General features: G+C 38.5%; 1 protein-coding gene across 2 annotated transcripts; it reads left to right on the forward strand.

The window, feature by feature from the left end:
• Positions 1–756: 756 nt before the first annotated feature.
• Positions 757–7,310, forward strand: xkr9 (XK, Kell blood group complex subunit-related family, member 9). Of its 2 annotated transcripts, none has more exons than XM_035413123.1 (4): positions 757–1,270; positions 1,644–2,141; positions 5,478–5,671; positions 5,857–7,310. In XM_035413123.1, exons 2-4 carry the CDS (start codon positions 1,846–1,848, stop codon positions 6,528–6,530), a joined length of 1,164 nt encoding a protein of 387 aa, XP_035269014.1. In that variant the 5' UTR covers positions 757–1,270; positions 1,644–1,845; the 3' UTR covers positions 6,531–7,310. The 2 variants fall into 2 exon arrangements, with proteins under 2 accessions (XP_035269014.1, XP_035269015.1); XM_035413124.1 differs by having other exon boundaries at positions 757–1,195.
• The last annotated feature ends 11,691 nt before the right edge of the window (positions 7,311–19,001 follow it).

The raw sequence follows: 19,001 nt of genomic DNA on the forward strand, positions 1-19,001 counted from the left end.
CATAGCAGCACACTCCTTGTATGTGCAATAGTGCCACCAAGTGGTTAATACCTGACATTGACAGAAGGTATTTCTGTCCTGATAAACAAGAAAAAATAAAACTATAATAATAATAACAACAACAACAACAACAACAACAACAATAGTAATAATAATAATAATAATAATAATAATAAGAAGTAGCGGAAGAAAAAAATCATCATCATCATCATCCAAATAGTTGGCCTTTTTAAAAATAGAAATATTTTCAAGGAATTTTAACTGAACTTGGGCTTAACAGGCAGGTTTGACCTCCCAAAGCCAATGAGGTTTTTTTTTTTTTTTTTCATTTGGCACATTTCCCCAGGTCGAAGATCACCTATGGTAGTTAATTATTACTGTACACCAGTGAAGCTCTCCTCGTGCACTCTTTTCTGTGCTGGCGTTCTTTGATCTTCTTGCATCATGTCTTGATTCAGTGTCATTAGTCCACGTACACAGCTGTTTTCTTGGATTCCAGCCCATCCAGATTAGGATAGCTGGATACATGTAGATCCTGTGAAGGCTTTACTCCCTTGAAATATAAATGGACTCTCCATTACCAAGTTATATTTCATATAGGCCAGACATCAGGTGGTAGAGTACCAGTTGTTAAAAAAGTTAAGTATAAAATAAAATAGATATTCATTAGCTTTACTGAGTTCAGTATTGTACGTCTCTTTTATCCAAAGAGACGTACAATAAGTGCATACCATATTGCGCACAATATGACGCACAACTGGCCCTCATACCATTTTCCCAGGTAGTGCACACCTAGTATAGAATCTTAGCAATGTTCAGAATGCACTTACATTCCATTCAGTAAGTGCATTCATGCATGTACTGCGTCTTCGGCTACTTTCATGGCCTTTGACTCCTTCGATAGCTGAAGAATATTTACGAGACAGAACTGTGAGTGAGATGCATTTGTTTTTGGCTGAAGTCGAGAGTGAACTGTAGAGTCAAGGTGGGAGGCTGCATGTATTTATGCATTACAGCAGTCAGCAGCAGGATTCCACTGTTAGGCAGAGGGAGCTGGTTTCGCCGGCTTTGGAAAATGTAACAGCCCTGCAGAAAAAAAGGGAGCGGCTTTGTCAGGTGAATTCCGAGAAGAGAAGGAATACAGACCGAAAGAAGTTGCTGTACTTGGAACATCGTCTGCAGAGAATGAGGACAGGTTTGGACATACTGGCCATTTGGTTTTCCATAGATTGGAGAATACATTGATTGTAACTGATTGTTCGTAATAAATGTAAGTTTTTTGTCATACTATTTGTCTGGTAAACATTGAGAAAAATCCAAATGTTAAAGACTTAAGGCTGATAACATGTTGGCTACTCATAGTGCTCTAGACTTTAGTACTGTATGCGTGAATGGGTGTTTCGCAAAGTTCAAGCAGGACTCTTGCTACATAAGTTATCATGTCTTTATAGTATATTTATGACTGAATAAATACTATTTATGAAAAATATTTATGTAATGCTTATGTAGTGTAACATACTCAGGAATACTGCTGATTTCAGTCCAATTGAAGAGTATATATTTCAAATATTTGGTTTCAGAATGATTTCAGAAAAAATAATTTACTCTCATTTAATAATGCTGTGTCTTTCTAATTTGCACAGGCAGATCAACTCATGCTTAACAGGGAAAAAAAAGAAAACATCAGCTCCCTCTTGTGTGGAATACTTTGAAAATGGCCCTGAGCAAAACCAAATATGGAATCAATGAGGAAAGGCACTTGTGCAACACGAAGAGATATGAGACAACCCCGCAAGCAGCAAAAATGATTTAGTGTTCACCCTAAAAACTTAAAGGGGAAAGGAAATGCTGTGTGTAAACACAAAGTTCACAAAAGTACGATACCTATACCTCTTGGTTGGGTTTTTCCTTTACATGGTGGACGTTGGCACTGACATGTGGGTTGCGGTGCAATTTTATAACAGTGGACACTATGCCTGGTTTGCACTGACTATTTTGTTTGTGCTTACTGGATCATTAGTTCCTCAAATTTTTAGTTATGTCTGGTTGAGTGATGACCGTGAAAGTGAGATATCTTTCAGTGGAATAACCAGGACCCAGCATATATTTCTGCACGTCCTACAGTTGGGAATATTTACAAGGTATGTCTCCTTTCTTTATATCAATCAGATATTAAATGTCCTTTCTCCACACTTGGAATGAATTCTATTAATATGGGATGAATGAACATGGAGAGGAATTCTATGAATTAGCATACGGTTCGGATTACTTGATTACTTAATACTTAAAGTTTTACATAACATTTTTTTTTTCTTCACAAATTCAGTTTACAAAGTTCGAATTACTCACAAAACTCGCCAAACTGTGCTTGTGAAGCCAAACAAAAATGCATATTTACATTTAGCCTTAAGCAAAGGTAAGGACAAATTTGAATCCAGGATCCAGTCTCACTGAAATAGAGCATCAACCATGGTTCCAATCCTAGAAGACAATTCCATGACTGCTTCTTGGTTGAAATAAGGGGTGCTGCAATGCAAGGTGTAATGAGTTCTCTGCATTGTATTACAAGAAGTCCTCACACCAAGCCAATTTCCTGTATTTTGTCATACAGTACCTGGGTAACGCCCGCTATTACCATAACCTGCTGGAACCAGTTATTTCATAAAAAGGGATTCTGACAAAAGTCTTCATATACCTTTGACACAGTGCCATCTGTTGACAATGTGCTGAATAACACAAGTCAGTCTCTGGCCAGTTGCTGTACATGACTCAGATCAGGTGATGTCATAATATTACATAACTTATCCTGTTTCCATCAAAACCAGGAAATGGCCATCTCTTAACTCACCTGCTGATCAAAGAGCAAAATGCCTGCATAGTAGTGCATATGACTTTTTAAAAAATCAGCACAAACATTATTTTAAGAATTTCAGAAGGAGCTGAAGCAAAACATCCTTCCTTCTTTAAGCGACAGAACAAACTGGCCAGGTCAATGTGTCGTGATGGATTGTTAATTACAGTGCAATGTGTATGCAACCAAGACAACCTACAGACGTCTTCATTACGGCAAATTAAATTTTATTGTTTGTGTTAATAAAAGCAAAAATGTCACGTAATTCTCTTGCTGAAAAATGCAACATAATTTTGTTGTTGCCAATGTCAAATTAATATACTCTTTTTTGTACAATAATATGACAGACTTTAATTAAGCCATCTCACACAAATACACGTGCGCACACATGAACATATGCACACACAAACACACACATATATAAACACACACATATATTTTTCACAACTCCACATGTTGCATGTTACTTTACATTTTATACTGTATACTATAATTAGGGTATCTACTTTATTTCCATAAAAGGTAATTTCAAAATAATAGCTAAGAGACAGATTTATTTCAGCTTTTATGTGCTATATCAGATTTTCAGTGGGCAAAAAGTTTACTTACACTTTGTTAGTATTTTTTGGCATAGCCTTTAAATGGCTTAACTTGAATCAAATGCTTGGAGTAGCCTTCCAGAAGCTTATCACAATATTGCCAGAATTTTTGCCCATTCCCCCTGACAGAACTGGTGTAACTCAGTCAGGTTTGTGGGCCTCCTTGCTCGGACACGCTTTTTCAGTTCAGTCCACAGATTTTCGATTGGAGTCAGGCTTTGTGATGGCCGCTTCAATACTTTCACTTTCACTTTTCACGTTGTCTTTAAGCCATTTTGTTACAAATTTGGAAGTACATGCTTAGGATCATTGTCCTGCTGGAAGACCCAGTTGCGACCAAATTTTAACTTTCTAGCTGATGTCTTGAGGTGTTGCTTCAGTATTTCTAGATAATCCTCCTCATGACGCCATATATTTTCTGAAGTGCACCAGTCCCCTTTCCAGCAAAACACCCCCACAACATGATGCTGCCACCCCCATGCTTCACAGTTGGGATGGCGTTCTTCAGATAAAAAGCCTCACCTTTTTTCCTCCATACATAGTGCTAACCAAAGAACACTCCTCCAAAAGGCTAGGTCTTCATCCTGGTGATCACCTGCAAACTTCATTCTGGCTTTTTTATGCCTTTCTTGGAGTAGGGGGTTCTTCATTGCGTGACAACCTTTCAGGTCGTGGCGATGTAGGATTTTCTTAATGGTGGATGTAGATACTTTGGTACCTGATGCCTCCAACACTTTCACCAGTTCCTATGTTTCTGTTCTGGGGTTCAGGTGAAGCTTTCGGACCAAAGTTGATTCAGCCCTAGGAGTTATTTTGTTACTCTTTCGTGAACGTTTGTACAGATGCTTGTGGTACCTTCAGTTGTTTGTAAATTGCTCCTGAGGAGGACCTGGACTTGAGGAGGTCCACAATTTTTTTTTCTGAGGTCTTTGCTGAGTTGCTTGGATTTTCCCGTGGTATCAAGGGCAAAAAGGCAGTGGCTCTAAAGGTAGGCCCTTAAATGCAGCCACAGGTGCCAATTAACTCCCAATTAACTCCTAATTATGGCAATTAGCCAATCAGTAGCTTCTAAAAAGTCATTTAATTAATTTCTGGAATCTTCCAGACTGTTTTTTTTTTTGTTTTTGTTTTTTTGTTTTGAATATCCTTAGCCTAGGTGTATGTAAACTTTTGGCCTCAACTGTATATATATATATATATATATATAGAGAGAGAGAGAGAGAGAGAGAGAGAGAAGAGAAAGAGGGGGAGAAAACAGAAATGCTTTCAGCACGATTGTATCTTGGACTATACTAGGAGTTGTCGGTCATAATTTATTCAGAACTTACATACAAACATGCTTTGTTTGAGGGAAAAAAAATTCCTAGAGCATGTTGGTAATGCAAATAGATTTTTAAACCAATGAGTGAGCATCTTAGAGAAAACACATAGCAAGCATTTGAACTGTAAATTATGCTTAACTGTTTTATTTTCATTCTTTTTCACTGTCCCAACTGGAAATTTGCAATTGGATTCAATGCCACTAGAGTAGCCATGATGGCCCAAAATCTGTCCCATTAATATTCTCTACTCCTTCATCCCCTTTGATTGGTTTACCTCTCTGGATTGCTTCTCATTGTGCTCTTCCACTCTGTTGAAAAGCCCCCTGGCCACCCTCAACCATATTTTTAAGGTCATATTTATTTTCTATGATGTGTCCATTCAAAGCCTTCTAAAATATTTTGAAAGAGGGAAATGCAAGGGCCGTTTAGCCAGTGACATCTACCATGGCATTGCAAGTGGATATATTATGTCCCATTCTGGTTTTATTTTGTATTTCTGAACCCCCCACTCCTGACTCCCCCCACTGACCTTAGTGCCTTGCAAGGTTTCTTCTTACATGTCATTCAGTGCATTTTTTCTTGCCACTGTTGCCTCTGGTTTGCTCTTAGGGGGTTTAGGCTGAGGTAAACCTTCAAATCCTTTATAAAATGCACTTTATAAATAAGATTTGATTGATTGATTGATTGATTGATGGTCCTTCTTAGGTATTGCCAGCTTCTGAAGAAGGGTTCCAGTGTATTCCAGAAGGAATACAAACGTGAGGAAGACTTCGAGGTGTTTGCCATGACCACTGATCTGAGCATGCTCAGATTGTTTGAGATGTTCCTGGAGAGTGCACCTCAGCTCCTCCTCCAGCTTTACATCATTCTGGGTTGCGACCACAGGTCCATCGTACAGTGTAAGTGCACTCACGACCTCTCTGTGGCATTACATGTTTGTGTCTGAATACAGCTACCCCATCAATGAAACAGTGTATTTGTGTGATAAAGAGATATTCCAACTTTGCTTGCATTTACCCTTTCAATTCAAGATGATTGGCAGAAACTAATACGCTCATTTTTTTTTCTTTTTTCTTCACTACAGATCTGTGCATTGCTGGATCTTTCTTAAGCATAGCCTGGGCAACCGTTGAGTACCGCCGTTGTTTTCGTAGATCCTCGCCACACATAAAAGAGATGCCCTCTGGTCTGCCTACTGCTGTATACTTGTTCTACAAGCTCTTCACTATAGGTTCCCGCATCTTAAGCCTAAGTCTCCTGGTTGTGCTAAACCTGTACTGCATCTCAGCTTTGTTGTTTCTCTGGCTGTGTGGCACACTGTGGGCGCATAAACTCCAAACGGATTTCTGCACGTCACGATGTTTGGAATGGTTCTACCGGGGAATCGTCGGAATCATACTCATTTTCTCTTTTTTCAACATTAAAGGCCAAAACGCAAGAGCGTCAATGACTGTCTACTATGGACTGTATACTTCTCAAAACTTGGCATTTATCTTGTTATTTTACTTATTAAATCCACGTGCTGCCACTTCAAGCTATTTCTTGCCGGTGACGTTGGTGATAGTAGGAAGCCAAGTAGCCGGTTTAATCTGCCTTATGGTCTTCTATGCATTTTTAAACCAAAGGAGCGAGGAACGAACAGCTCAAATAGCTGATGAGGTGGACGGTCAGGAGGAAAAGTGGACTGGACCAGACAATGGCATGGACAATGGCATGGAAAGTTGTGAGAAGCGAATGAAAGCATTTATGCAGCACTGAAACACACAGACTCATAAAAGGACAAAAACATATAGGAACACTGTAGTTGCCTATTGTAAGTCTTGTACAGTAGTCTTGCCTTGCTGAACATATTCTGTACATCATACACAATAATTCAAGAAGGCATTAAGCTTCAAGCACACGCGAGAAAAACATTGGCAACAGTATAGTATTATATGCTATGGAAAAAATAATAATAGAAATAACACTAACATAATATGCATATATTTGTTTGCTCCGTGGTTCAATTTATAATGAACACTTAAATGATTTCACAGCGAACCACTAGGTAGAGCTATTGTTCCATCTAAATTTTCATCACGTGAATTGGACGTTTATATCTCAGAGATATACATGCTGTAATATGCATTTATTTTATGCATACCGAACAAATGCAAACGATAATGGAGTAATGCTAAATAACGGAAGTCCTCACTGAAAAACTTCGTCCATGTGTATATTGGACATGTACGGGTTGATCCTAGCTGCTGTTGCTAAAGTCTCAGTTCGAGACAGCCTTTTCAGTGCAATACTAAAGTCTGTATACATATTTTGTTTTGTAGGATGTCTGTATACATGCAGCAGTTTACATGTTTGGTTTCCAAAATGCATTGTATAAAGAAACGAAAATCATGTCTGTAAAATGATTTTATTTGTACAGATGCACAGTAATACAGTAATGTAAACTGCATAACTCATCGACCAGTTATTTGTAGGTCATGTTGTTTTTGCCGTACAATAAATGTTTATTTATTGAAGAAATAAACACTGTAAGCAATTCGAATCTGTTTTGCTACGTACAAGCTTGAATTGCATAAAATGTCCGGTGTTAATTTATCTCTAACAATGTTAATTAAACTCTCAACAGTTAACACTTGGTCCCACATTCCAGAGTGGGGCCAAATGTTATCTGTTAAGAGTTGAATTAACATTGTTCGAGTTGAATTAACACCGTGTAGTAACATAATCTCTCAAAAAACCATTACGGATTAGCCTAAATACACACATCTGAACTTTATCTAAGAGATCACTGAATCCAGAGAAAACATACTGAAATTGTCTGAAAATTCATTTGAAGGTTCTTTTCTGAGATAATTTGAAGATAGTAAACTAATAAAATTGTGTTTTGATTACCATAAAAATGCTGTGGGAACCAAGGGAGAGTATTCAACACTTCGATTCCTGTGCTGACATCTGTGGCGGCTGGTGAGCTCACCTGTGAGTCACGCGGACGAACCGCAAGTTCCTCAAACAGGAGTAGGTTTTCACATAAACACGACAATTTCAGACTGGGTTCGGGGCTTCTTTGCTTATTTCTTTAGAAGAGCATTCATGTAACATTCATACATTCATAGGACAGTTGTCTCCCGTCAGAGGCACTCCATAAAACAGCAAGTCTCAAAGAAGAACCGCCACAGTACCATGCAATGTAGCGGACATCAGTTTTCAGATTGTGAGGCTTCGCAAAGACCACGCTGACCACCCTACCATTCCAGTAGCTTTGAGGTTAGCGGAGCTGTCTTTGGCTTTGGGACTTGCGGCTTTGATACTTTGATATAGCTCAAGCAGATATTCAACCATGACAAAATTGCTGGGGAGCCCAGATCACCTGGATGATGGATTCTGTAGAATAATTCTGAATAATTCTGATAATGATCATGATAAATGATAAATGGTGATGATGATGATGATGAGGATGATAATAATGACCTCATCTGTCCACAATACCTTTTTCTATAAGCTATTTTAGGTAATTCTAAGTAAACTGTAACCTGGCCATCCTATTTTTATGGCTAGCTAGTAGTTTTTATCTTGCTGTGTTGCCTCTGTAGATCTGTTTGTGAAGTTTTCTGCAGACAGTAGTCACTGGCACATCCACGCCTGCCTCCTGAAAAGTTTCTGATCTGTCTTACAGGTGTTTGGTTGTTGTTCTTCATTATGTTATTTAATTAATGATTTGGTCATCAGCTGTAGAGGTTTTCCTGGGCCTACTAGGTCCTTTGTGGTTACTGAGCTCATCAGTGCTGTCTTTCTTAATTATGTTCTATACAGTTGATTTTGGTTAGCCTAAAGTTTTACTGTCTCTGACAGTTTTTTTCTTTGTTTGTTTCTCAGCCTCATAATGGCTTCCTTTACTTTATTTAGCAAAGTTCTTGTCCTCATGTTGACAAACACCAATAACAATCTCCAAAGGTAATCAAAAACCAAGAATTAAGACTAGGCGCTAGATATTGTAAGCTCTTTTATACCTACACTGAGGAAGAATTCGAACATACCTGACTATTCAGAAACACCTGTGAAGTCATTTGTCCCAAACATTATGCTGCCCTGAAATTGAGGGCTATGCAATGAAAGTGCTGTAATTTTCACATGGTGAAACCAAAATGTGTGAAAATAACCTTTAATAACAGCTGAGAACCGGCACTTTAACCACATGTGAATGCTTATTTACAAATCTAAAATTGTGGAGTACAGGCCCAAATCAAGAACAATAAACAATATGTTGTTCTACTAAACATTATGGAGCTCACTGAATATATAAAGCCATAGCTTGTGCAGTACTAAATGAAACAATGAGTCCTTATTTCCCATCATGTTTGCTGTAAAAGCCACTCAGAAATAGGGCATACAAGCATACGCTCATCACAATTTGTACAGACACAATAACTTGGACAGCCAGCCTTTTTAGTGGCTGTTTTTCATTACTGCTTCAAAGTCCATATAAAACCATGATTAATGAAGGCCTAAGATGCAGCATGTCTTTAATTATTATGACTTGACTCAAGCGGCACAGGCTCAGATACATTAGCGGCACCAGTAATCTGTAAACGTCTTGTAGGCAAAGCACTGACACAGAGCTTTGCCTCATTGCAGGAGAATTTCTCCCAAATTGAGAGAGCTTGTGCACTCGGCGTGGTATGAAGGGCACGGAGGTTCTTTAATCACAGAACACACGCTAACAAATGAGCCCTGGCAGTGACAGATTGGCCTGTGAGTAAAGTTTAATTAAATGCAATCCATTTGTTACTGATCAGAGAACAGCACCGTGTTTCCCGGAGGTTCTGTAAATAAAGTCCACATGCAATGACGGAAGAAATGTGATTTTATTATTATTTTTTCCCCCATGAAAGACGTCTAATTGCAAACGAGAAAAATGCACATTGCCAAAAATAGATCTGCACAGTATTCAATCCTGTACAAACTGTCAGAAAATTACGGTCGTGACTGTTCTTTTGTGTTTAAAAATAATGGAATGTGCCACTGCTGTCTCCTTACTTGTCGAGCCTACAGGGAGGAAAGGTAATCTACGCTGTAACTGAAGTATTGTGGGGTCAGTCGTCACAGGGATTCTTCATCACCATTTTTTTATTAGGCAGAAATAGTGCGCTGCGGAGCCCTTGGAGACAACACCAGGCCACCGCGGGAGTGTGCTGGAGCAGCCTTTAACACTGAGGTGGGCTGTGTCACACAGTCCACACAGTCCCACCTGGTTTTCATTCACGTATCCTCACAGAGATGTCTACAGTTACAGCACCACACACACACACACACACACACACAGACACACACATACACACACTCTCACATGTATACACACACACACATACACACAATCACACATGCACACACACACACACACACACACACATGCGCACGGGCACACACACACACACACACGCACACACACATGGGCACACGGGCAGGCGCACACACACACACACACACACACACTTTAGTGCTCAACTTTAGCATTTGCTCTGGACACTTAACATTTGCAACTGGGCCAATTAAAAAATGTATTAAATATTGAGACCAATAAACGGAGTAGGCCTAGGTCTAATATACTAATATATATTGTTTCTACTTAATAAACACACGCTCCATCAAAAATAAACCACAACTATGATATGTTTCCAATTGGGCATCAGCTAGCTATGCTCAATCGGAAACGTATTACATCCTGGATAAATAAGCAAAATGTAAAACCAGTTCATTAACCAGAAAAGAAGGGTTATAAAGTTTTGGCATTCGGTCCTGCGGTGACCCGGATTGGTCTCGGCTGCGCCGGCTGGTGGAGAGAGCACAGGCACCTGGGTTGCGTTAGCTAATCAGCCCAGGTGCTTAAAGGTGTGCTGCTCTCCACAGTTTTGGGCCGAGACCGGGAGCACGCACGTTTATGATTTTTGTTTTGTTTTATTTTGGAGTTTATTCGAGCAGGAAAAAAAGAGAAAGTAATCCACAGGTAAGTTGGAGAAGCTGGCGCCAGCTGGAATGCAGGCCAACTATGGATGGCATACTGGAAAGTGGCCGTGCCGTTTTACTTTCTTTTAAGCAATTAAGATTTTATATCAAGAGCAATTCCCTGTTTACAAAATGCAATTGGAGTGACACTACTGTTGTAAATCCATTTCATGTCCATTGACTACCACAATGGCCTCTGATGCATTTATTTTTTATTCTACCACATATATCAGCCATTTGATCAGTCATTCGTTTGCTATTGCAGATCTAATCACTTTAAATTTCATTGTGGAGTTCTGTCTAGACTCGACATATTAAATAGAGCTAGCTTGCTTGAATATTTTAACAAATTAGTGACACAAATTACAATTAAAACACAATTGAACAAGTACTTGTTCTTAAATACAAGACTTAAGAATATAAAATCAGAAAAGACTGCTGTATTATTGCTATAAAGTCAATAGCATGGTCTAATGATTGTGAAAGGTCAGGAGATGAATGCATGCAAGCAACCAATATATTGATGGCTTAAGACACAATAGCTTGTGTTTCTGAGTATGCATCCATTTTTTTCAGTGAGAAAGTCAACAGTCATGTATACAGATGGTCACGTTTTTATCTCTGATGCTGCAGGTGTTCCTAGAAATGAGAATGAAATGCGATTGATTTGGGCTTTGTCCACCAAGTGGATAAACCTGTTACACACTCTTTTTGCTTTTTTACTGGAACTATTGTATTCAGAAAGATAGACATGACTCAGTACTGTGGCACTCGCTGCTCTGTATGTTTCCAACTGCCATTTTTGTCTGTTCATCCACCTCAGCCTAGAGCTCCATCTAGTGAAGTAATTATGCATTACGTGGGCTCATGTTGAATAAATATGGAGCACGTCTTAGTCTGCTTTGAATGTACTTCTACTGCTTATTTCTGATAGGTAACCAGTGATACATGTAGCACAGTTATTAAGCCCCCTTACATATGTAATTCATATTAAATAACACACTTAAATGTTGAGGAAATTAAACAAACCAGCAATTAACTGCCCTGTAATATGAATAACACTTTCTATATTCTTTTGACACAGACGTCAACAGTCTTTTACTTTTTTGACATTTGGCCTTAAGTGCATAAGCAAGTACATCATAGTCATTTACTCAACCAGCAAACATCATATTTCCTAATTTCTGGAAACATATCACATAGTTTTGTGGTTTCATCTGAGTCATTGTTGAAACAGCATTTGAGTTTGTTAAATTTCTATTTCAATAAAAACATTATGGTTTCAGGATATAAAGCAGGATGTGACACGTTCCTCTGAAGCCATTTGTCACTTGACACTGTTGCCTTGTTGACATGCATCACCATCATTAGCTGTGTACACTTTTCCAATTCAAGTTTAAAGGCCTTACTGCACCCCCCCCCCACCCCCCATTTAATTTGGATTTAAACATGTCTGAAAAGAATGCCTCACCTCCAGCAGCAATTCAGAATTAAAGGCTAGGACTACACTCAAATTAATGCTTATGGGTGGAATAACAGGAAAGGTGACATGTTGTCATAACATGTTGTATAGCCTAGCAGAAATTCAGTAACTGTTTTCAGGGTTTGTGATTTTTAGGTATTTTTTGACATCTTCCTTTTACGCCATATCAGTAATTTCCACAGCATTGGTTAGCACCACATGAAACTCAACTGCATTGTCAACTTGGTGGTAGTGCATGCTGCATGAGACATTAGCACTGCTACTATTGATAATTTTGTACAGGTTCAGTGCATGGAAGAAATCTGTCTAGCTCAGCTACAGCACTAGAAATGAAATCCACCTTGCACCGTGTACTGTTGTAACTAACCAGGGGTAAAGAGATAATGACAGTTCCGGAGCCCTGCTATGAACTGGCTGTGTTCCTGGCTATTTGGTACTGAGGATCATCTGGCAATTACTTTGGGTGGACAAGGGCGGTACATGTATTCTTAGTTTCAGTGACTGGGGAAAAACAAGTGACTGAACAAACCTGTTTTTACTTGGTACTGCTCCTTGCATTCCTAATGCATTCCTTGGTGGCTTTCTTGTTTTAGTTACCTTCATATGCAACAGGTCCTATCGAACAGTGTCCACATACCAGGTGGACATTACCCACTGCAAGCTCACAGCAGACAAATGAACAGTTATGATCAAAAGCAGCACTTCATACTCAGTACGTGGCCTCCTAATTTGCATGCTATCAAGTCAATAGCATGGTCAAATAAGAACTACGTATCCTTCCACCCTCTCTCACTGTTCTGCAGAACCCTGCCCCTTCCCCCCAGACTACAGAAATAGTAAAGGCAAACTGTTATTACTTTCACTGTCTGACTTTCACAACCAAATGTGATATGGAGAGAAATGAAGAACACAGTATCTGAACTATTGTGGCATACAATAGCCTCATGTCAAATACATGGAGAAAATATATTGCCACTACAATCAACTAAAATATCTGTGGCAGACAATTCTCTTTGGCAGCAGTATTGTTTTCTGATATGAAAACATTGCTGAGAAATATGCCTTTCTGTGTTAATGTCAAGTGTCTGTTTTTATAGCCTAATGTGATGATGCAGAATGATGCAACTGCCAGTTTTGGTGGTGAAATTTGAATGTCAACTATTAGCTAGGAAGGAAGATGGCAAAAAGGACTCTTAGCTACAACAAAGCAAATCAAAATAGCCTACCTTATAAACACAGAAGTGGATCTCAGTAGAGAAAACAGACCAGTAGAGAAAACAGGTAGCAAAGATAAACTAAATTGGTTTAACAAAGCCCACGGTTGACGTTTTGCCATCATCTAAGCAAATGGATTGTGCCAAATTGATTTAGTCATTAAGAAAAAAGATGATATGACAGTTCAATATAAATAATTAAACAGTTTACACATATACGCCTACTTTTCCTATAATTTTCTAGATTTTCTGCATTGTGGGGAAAAATCAAGGGCTATTATTTGATACCAGAAAGAAATCTGCTTTCCAATCCACTGAATTCCATTCTCGATTAGATTATTTTTTATTTCTTCTCTCAATATCGGGGAGGAGGAGCCTCACACAGCTACTGTATTCTGAAAAGCCTTCCATGGTTCACAGTTTGCCACGAGATGCCCTGATGATACACTCTCCATTTTTATCACTTGGCCCAGGGCGTAAGCCAAGCCTATTTTTCAGCTCCGGAGTATTCCATTTCAGAAAGTGACAGCGTGCGAGACGCAAAGGCTACTGCGTGCTCAGAATTGTCAGGGTACAACTGAGTCAGCACTCTTTCAAGGCTGCAGTCAGATGCATAGCATAGTTGGGTGTACAGTTACTCTACAAGGATGTAACACTAAGAAAGGAACACTGTGAAGCAATGTCCAAGGAGCAGGGTGTCTTTAACTGCAGTGATGTCATCTATGTTTAAGTCTTTTTACCCAAAAAACTCTCAGCCGTCATTGCTCAAAGCCGCCCCACAGAGTTCCTTCTGTTCCACTTGAGTCAGTGACTCAAAATGTGCTACTGTTGCTTTTGGATATTAGAGATCAGTGGGCATTTTAATTCACAATTTTCTTCTAAAGGGACTGCAGGAGTTCTTATATAATTTTCAGCCCTCTTCCAGTATATCAGTAATGTCTTATTAAAGTTAACCTTTAACAGAGAGTAATTGTTATTGATACACCGGGGGTTGGGATGGGGGTATTTTATTTTAAAATATTATATGAATGAAGGGAAATGACACACAAACAACAACACAGGGCTGGTAAGTTATATATTAATTAATGAATTTCATTTCATATGTGCCTCAAAGGACAACATCTGGTTAATAAGTGAATAGGTAAGTTCCTCAGTGCAATTATGTACTGAAGCACTTTAGTTTTATTTTGGCAAAGATCTATTTTTTTCAATAGCAGGTGTGCACTCAACCATGCCATGACAATTGAAGTATAACAACTTCACATGCCTTCCTCTGGAAATAATCTTTTGGTTTGGTGAAGAGTACACTTTCTGTCCAATCTATTTACTTACAACCTTTATTTTATGAAGACATTGGGCATCGAAATAGCAGGCATCATAATTTACTCTTACTCTATAATACCATATTATTTTGCACTACTGCGTAACGTTTTCATTGGATCCCTTGCAGGACAATGAGAGCATAGAGATAATTAAGAACCATGATATAACGAATGATAAATAGTCTGTATATAAAATGACCAAGCAAAGCTTGTTTTTGTAAGCTTTATTTTACTAAATAATAAATTTTGTAACACTTTGTAGTCTAATGAATCAATTAATCAACTTTGTAATCTAATGACTTCTATGAATAAATGAATCAGTGAATGAAAAAGCAATCCCATTCTGCCCATGGCTGATCTCAGGCTCTGTTCAAAAAGCCAAACTCTTGACTTAGTTCTTCCATATTTATTTTAGTTTATGAAAAAATATCTTTATACATAGCGATTGACTAATCTATCAGAATTTTGTAAAGAAGTGTTTATTTTATGCTTCAATATCCTGGCTAGACTGCAGCTTGAATTATAGGGCCAGAAGGTCTTTCTGTGCACATTGCATTGAGTCAATGGCCTAACACTGCAGTAGGGGTACAGCAGTGTACTTGCATATGTTTATGTTTACTGTTGTTCATTACATACAAGCACATTTTCTGCAAGGTATACAGTAAATTGTCCAGTGCTAGTTTGGATCTAACATTTGGGTCCAATAGGGACCATTTGTGCTCTGTAGGAGTTGAATTAACACTGAACATTTTACTGTGTATTACCCCTTACCCCAAAAGTGAAAAATTATAGTAGAATATAGAATTTTAATATCATTAAATTATTGATATTGCTATGGCATAACAATGTTGTATCCTATCATGCTTTAGTTGATGGACATTCACATAATTCGTTTTAAATTTGTTTGTTTGTTTTTTCACAAATATCAAAAGAGTTGCATTTATCTCATCCAGTTTTCAGGTTTGTCACACATTGAAGCTTGCTGAAGCAGAATGTTTAAAATCCAAAATACCACTGCAAACTAGCCCTTTGGTCAGTGCATGGTTGCCATATAAATGCCTACAAACATGAGTGGTGGCTCTCCCACGGGGCTGGGGATTTTCCACCCCTGTAAAAGCCTGCGATAATTTTGTCTGTATCAGGGCACTGGCTGCAGGGTAAAAGCCAGAACGGGGCGGAAATGTCTGGCCGGGCTGCCTTGCTGAAGATGTCTCAGACGTGACAGTGTGCTCCAGAATAGAGATGAAACTCAATCCTTCCCCAGCTTGCACTTATTGTACGAGGAAATCTAAAGAAACAAAAGCCCTCCCTTGAGGGGGGTGGGAGTGTGATCTAATGGAGATGACCGTGATTGGGTAGGAAGGAACTCTCGTGGGTGGAGCTGTCAAGGAAAGGAATTATGGTGGCAACGTCAGAGCAGCACTGACTATGAAACCCACAGAGGATGATGGGAAGCCTTTAAGAGTTTTGGGAAATTAAACAGGTGGGCAACTGATGATTTACATTCAGTCACATTACAGACCAGACAAGCTACACAACCACGCATGAGTTCATAAAATTCCATCACAGTATCTCACAGGCATATAGAAGAAAACATTTTTAAAAAGTAAATTAAGAATCTTTTCTTAGGATTTATCGCAAGCCCCTTAAATGTTTGTTATAGCCAATTCTCTCGCACTGTCTTGCTTACTATTGGTCTGCCATCACATCGGATTGTGTATTTTGATAGCAACCAAAATACTGTAAAACTGCTGCAATTTCACCAAAAGAAAACAAATTGAAAAAATTCCATCGTAAAATGAGAACCAAACTTTTACAGTTGGACTAAGGAGGGGGCGGGGTTTTGTGTTTCCTCACGGACAACAAGCGCACATCGACCCCAGGTGGATGTGACACATTCTGGTGTTTCAAGGGTCTTGCCCAGTCTCCTCTCACAGATAGAAAACAGAAGCCATGTGTTAGCTGGGTAGGCTCTCACTGCAGAGGGAGTGATGGATTGTGGAACATTCTTGTTTATTTTCCTTAGGGCTAGTCTGAGGGATATGGCACAATTTCATGCATAAATCCTACACAAGTAGGCAATCAGCAACAAAAGAAGATTATAAATTATGGATAAGCAAAGGCTGGCAAGTGAACAACGCTCTCCATCTCCCAAAAGAGGAAGCTTGGCTTGATTAACCTGGCTGCTAAGGCCAAGGTATTTTTTGTTCTTCTGTCGTAAACGGTTTCCAGAATTCCAATGGTGGAAATTGCACGCTTTTTGTTTTGAATTTACACTGCAGATTTTGGATTCATTCCTGAAGTATAACCATGATGAAAGCTGACTATTATGCTGTAGTTATATAAATGCAAATTATAAAATAAATAAATAAATGAATAAATAAATATAATCTTTATATAGACAATATAAAATGGCTCTTGAACCAATTGCCTGTAATTTGGTTTTAAAACATTAATGTGCCATTATTTGGCTGTTTGCCTTCAGTCTTGTCTTCAATAAGTGAAACGATTGTTCAGCTGGATTCATAATTGGGCAACGTTCTACTTTTTGGCCCAGAAAAACTCCTTGGTTGCTTGGTTGTATCTGTATTATATTTGTATTTGTAAGTGCTGTCCAATGAGTTTTGAGGAATTTGGTTGGTTCTGAGCTGATTTTTCCTCTACTCTTAAGAATTCATCCTGCTGCTGCCATCATCAATGAGGACAAGACAGCCAGTCCCATTTGCAGCCAAAACACTACCTCCACCAAGTTTCTCATATTGGGGAGGTGGGGGGTGGGGTGCTTTGGATCATGAGCAGTTCTGTTCATTCTCCATCCATCACTTTGGCATTGGTTAACACTAGTCTCATCTGTCCATAAGCCCTTGACCTATTTGACAGTTGAAAAGGGGCTTATATTCATAATTAAAAGTATTGTTTGGTCATCCACTGCAGTGGTCTTCCATGGTCTACCTGGTCATTTGCTATTTCTAAGTTCACCAATAAGTTGCAAGTTCTTGCTTCCTAACAATGTATCAAACAGTTGATTTTGACACACTGAAAGTTTTGACTGTCTCTGATTTATTCTGATTTTTCAGCCTTATGATGACCTACTTTACTGGCATTGACACTTCTTTATTTTGTCCTCATGTTGAGAGACAATAGTAACAGAATGTAAATGCCACTCCTAGAATAAACTCTAGACCTTTGTAAGATTTCTTGTGTATGAACTAATGATGCAATGACACAAGGCAGCCAACTGTCCAATTAATTTTGGTGCCCTAAAATGGGAAAACTATAAATAAAAAGGGCTGTAATTCCTACAATGTTCACTTGATATGGATGCAAATATCCCCAAATTACAGTTTTCACTTTAATCTCATATGCATAGTTTCATTTCTAATCCAGTGTGCTTGAATACAGAGGCAAAACAACAAACGTTGTGTCATTGTCAAAATACTTATGAACTGCACGGTACATACTGTATATTTATATATATATACATATTTACATATAAATAATATTAAATAACTATTTTCATAAAGAAATAACAACCATTTTTAATAGCAATGCAGGGTTTCAGCAAATGAGAAGGACTGTTTGCTAATAATCAAGCCCTGCTATGAGGAGTGTCAAATTTTGAGATCTCTGATGAACCTAAACACTGGTAAAACAAGCCATAAATGATTTTATGCCCACTAAAAATTGATTTTATTACATTACATTGGTCTCCTTTAATTTATGACATTATTCCCCAAAGATTTGCAGGGCATCTGAATTATGGCTGACTCCAAAGAGAAAACATCTATGAAATAGAGTGAAATTATAAATTTTGGGGCAAGGAATGCATTTGAAGGTCAGCAAAGGAAACAATACACATGGAAGCATTTAAAAGATGTGCCTGCTGTATCCTTGACTGATCTTCACCGTGCGTTATGCTTATTCAAGACATCACAATGCTTTCCCCGGCCTCAATATCAGTAAATTATTGAATTATGAAAAAGATGCCATGCAGAATTACAATATAAAGCCAGTCTTTGATGTTGGTTTGAGGAAATTTGTTATACATTAAGCCAGTGCTAATCTGATTATGGACTGTGATCCATTAAATCTACTGTAAAAATGGACCATGCTCTAGTTTTAAACTTGATACTTAAGAGAAACATGAGAAGTACTGTGAAACATTAAAGCCTCTTTGATGTAATATCTGACCCGTCTGCATTTGGGGGAA

Source organism: Anguilla anguilla, chromosome 4 (assembly GCF_013347855.1).
Source record: "Anguilla anguilla isolate fAngAng1 chromosome 4, fAngAng1.pri, whole genome shotgun sequence".
NCBI classification, from domain to species: Eukaryota; Metazoa; Chordata; class Actinopteri; order Anguilliformes; family Anguillidae; genus Anguilla; species Anguilla anguilla.

What these genes read in the sequence shown, in the direction of transcription:
- xkr9 (XM_035413123.1), top strand. Translation starts at nt 1,846, where the DNA reads ATGCTGTGTGTAAACACAAAGTTCACAAAAGTACGATACCTATACCTC. An exon ending in CAGTTGGGAATATTTACAAG is followed by an intron (nt 2,142 to 5,477) that starts GTATGTCTCCTT and finishes GGTCCTTCTTAG; the next exon opens with GTATTGCCAGCTTCTGAAGA. An exon ending in CCACAGGTCCATCGTACAGT is followed by an intron (nt 5,672 to 5,856) that starts GTAAGTGCACTC and finishes TCTTCACTACAG; the next exon opens with ATCTGTGCATTGCTGGATCT.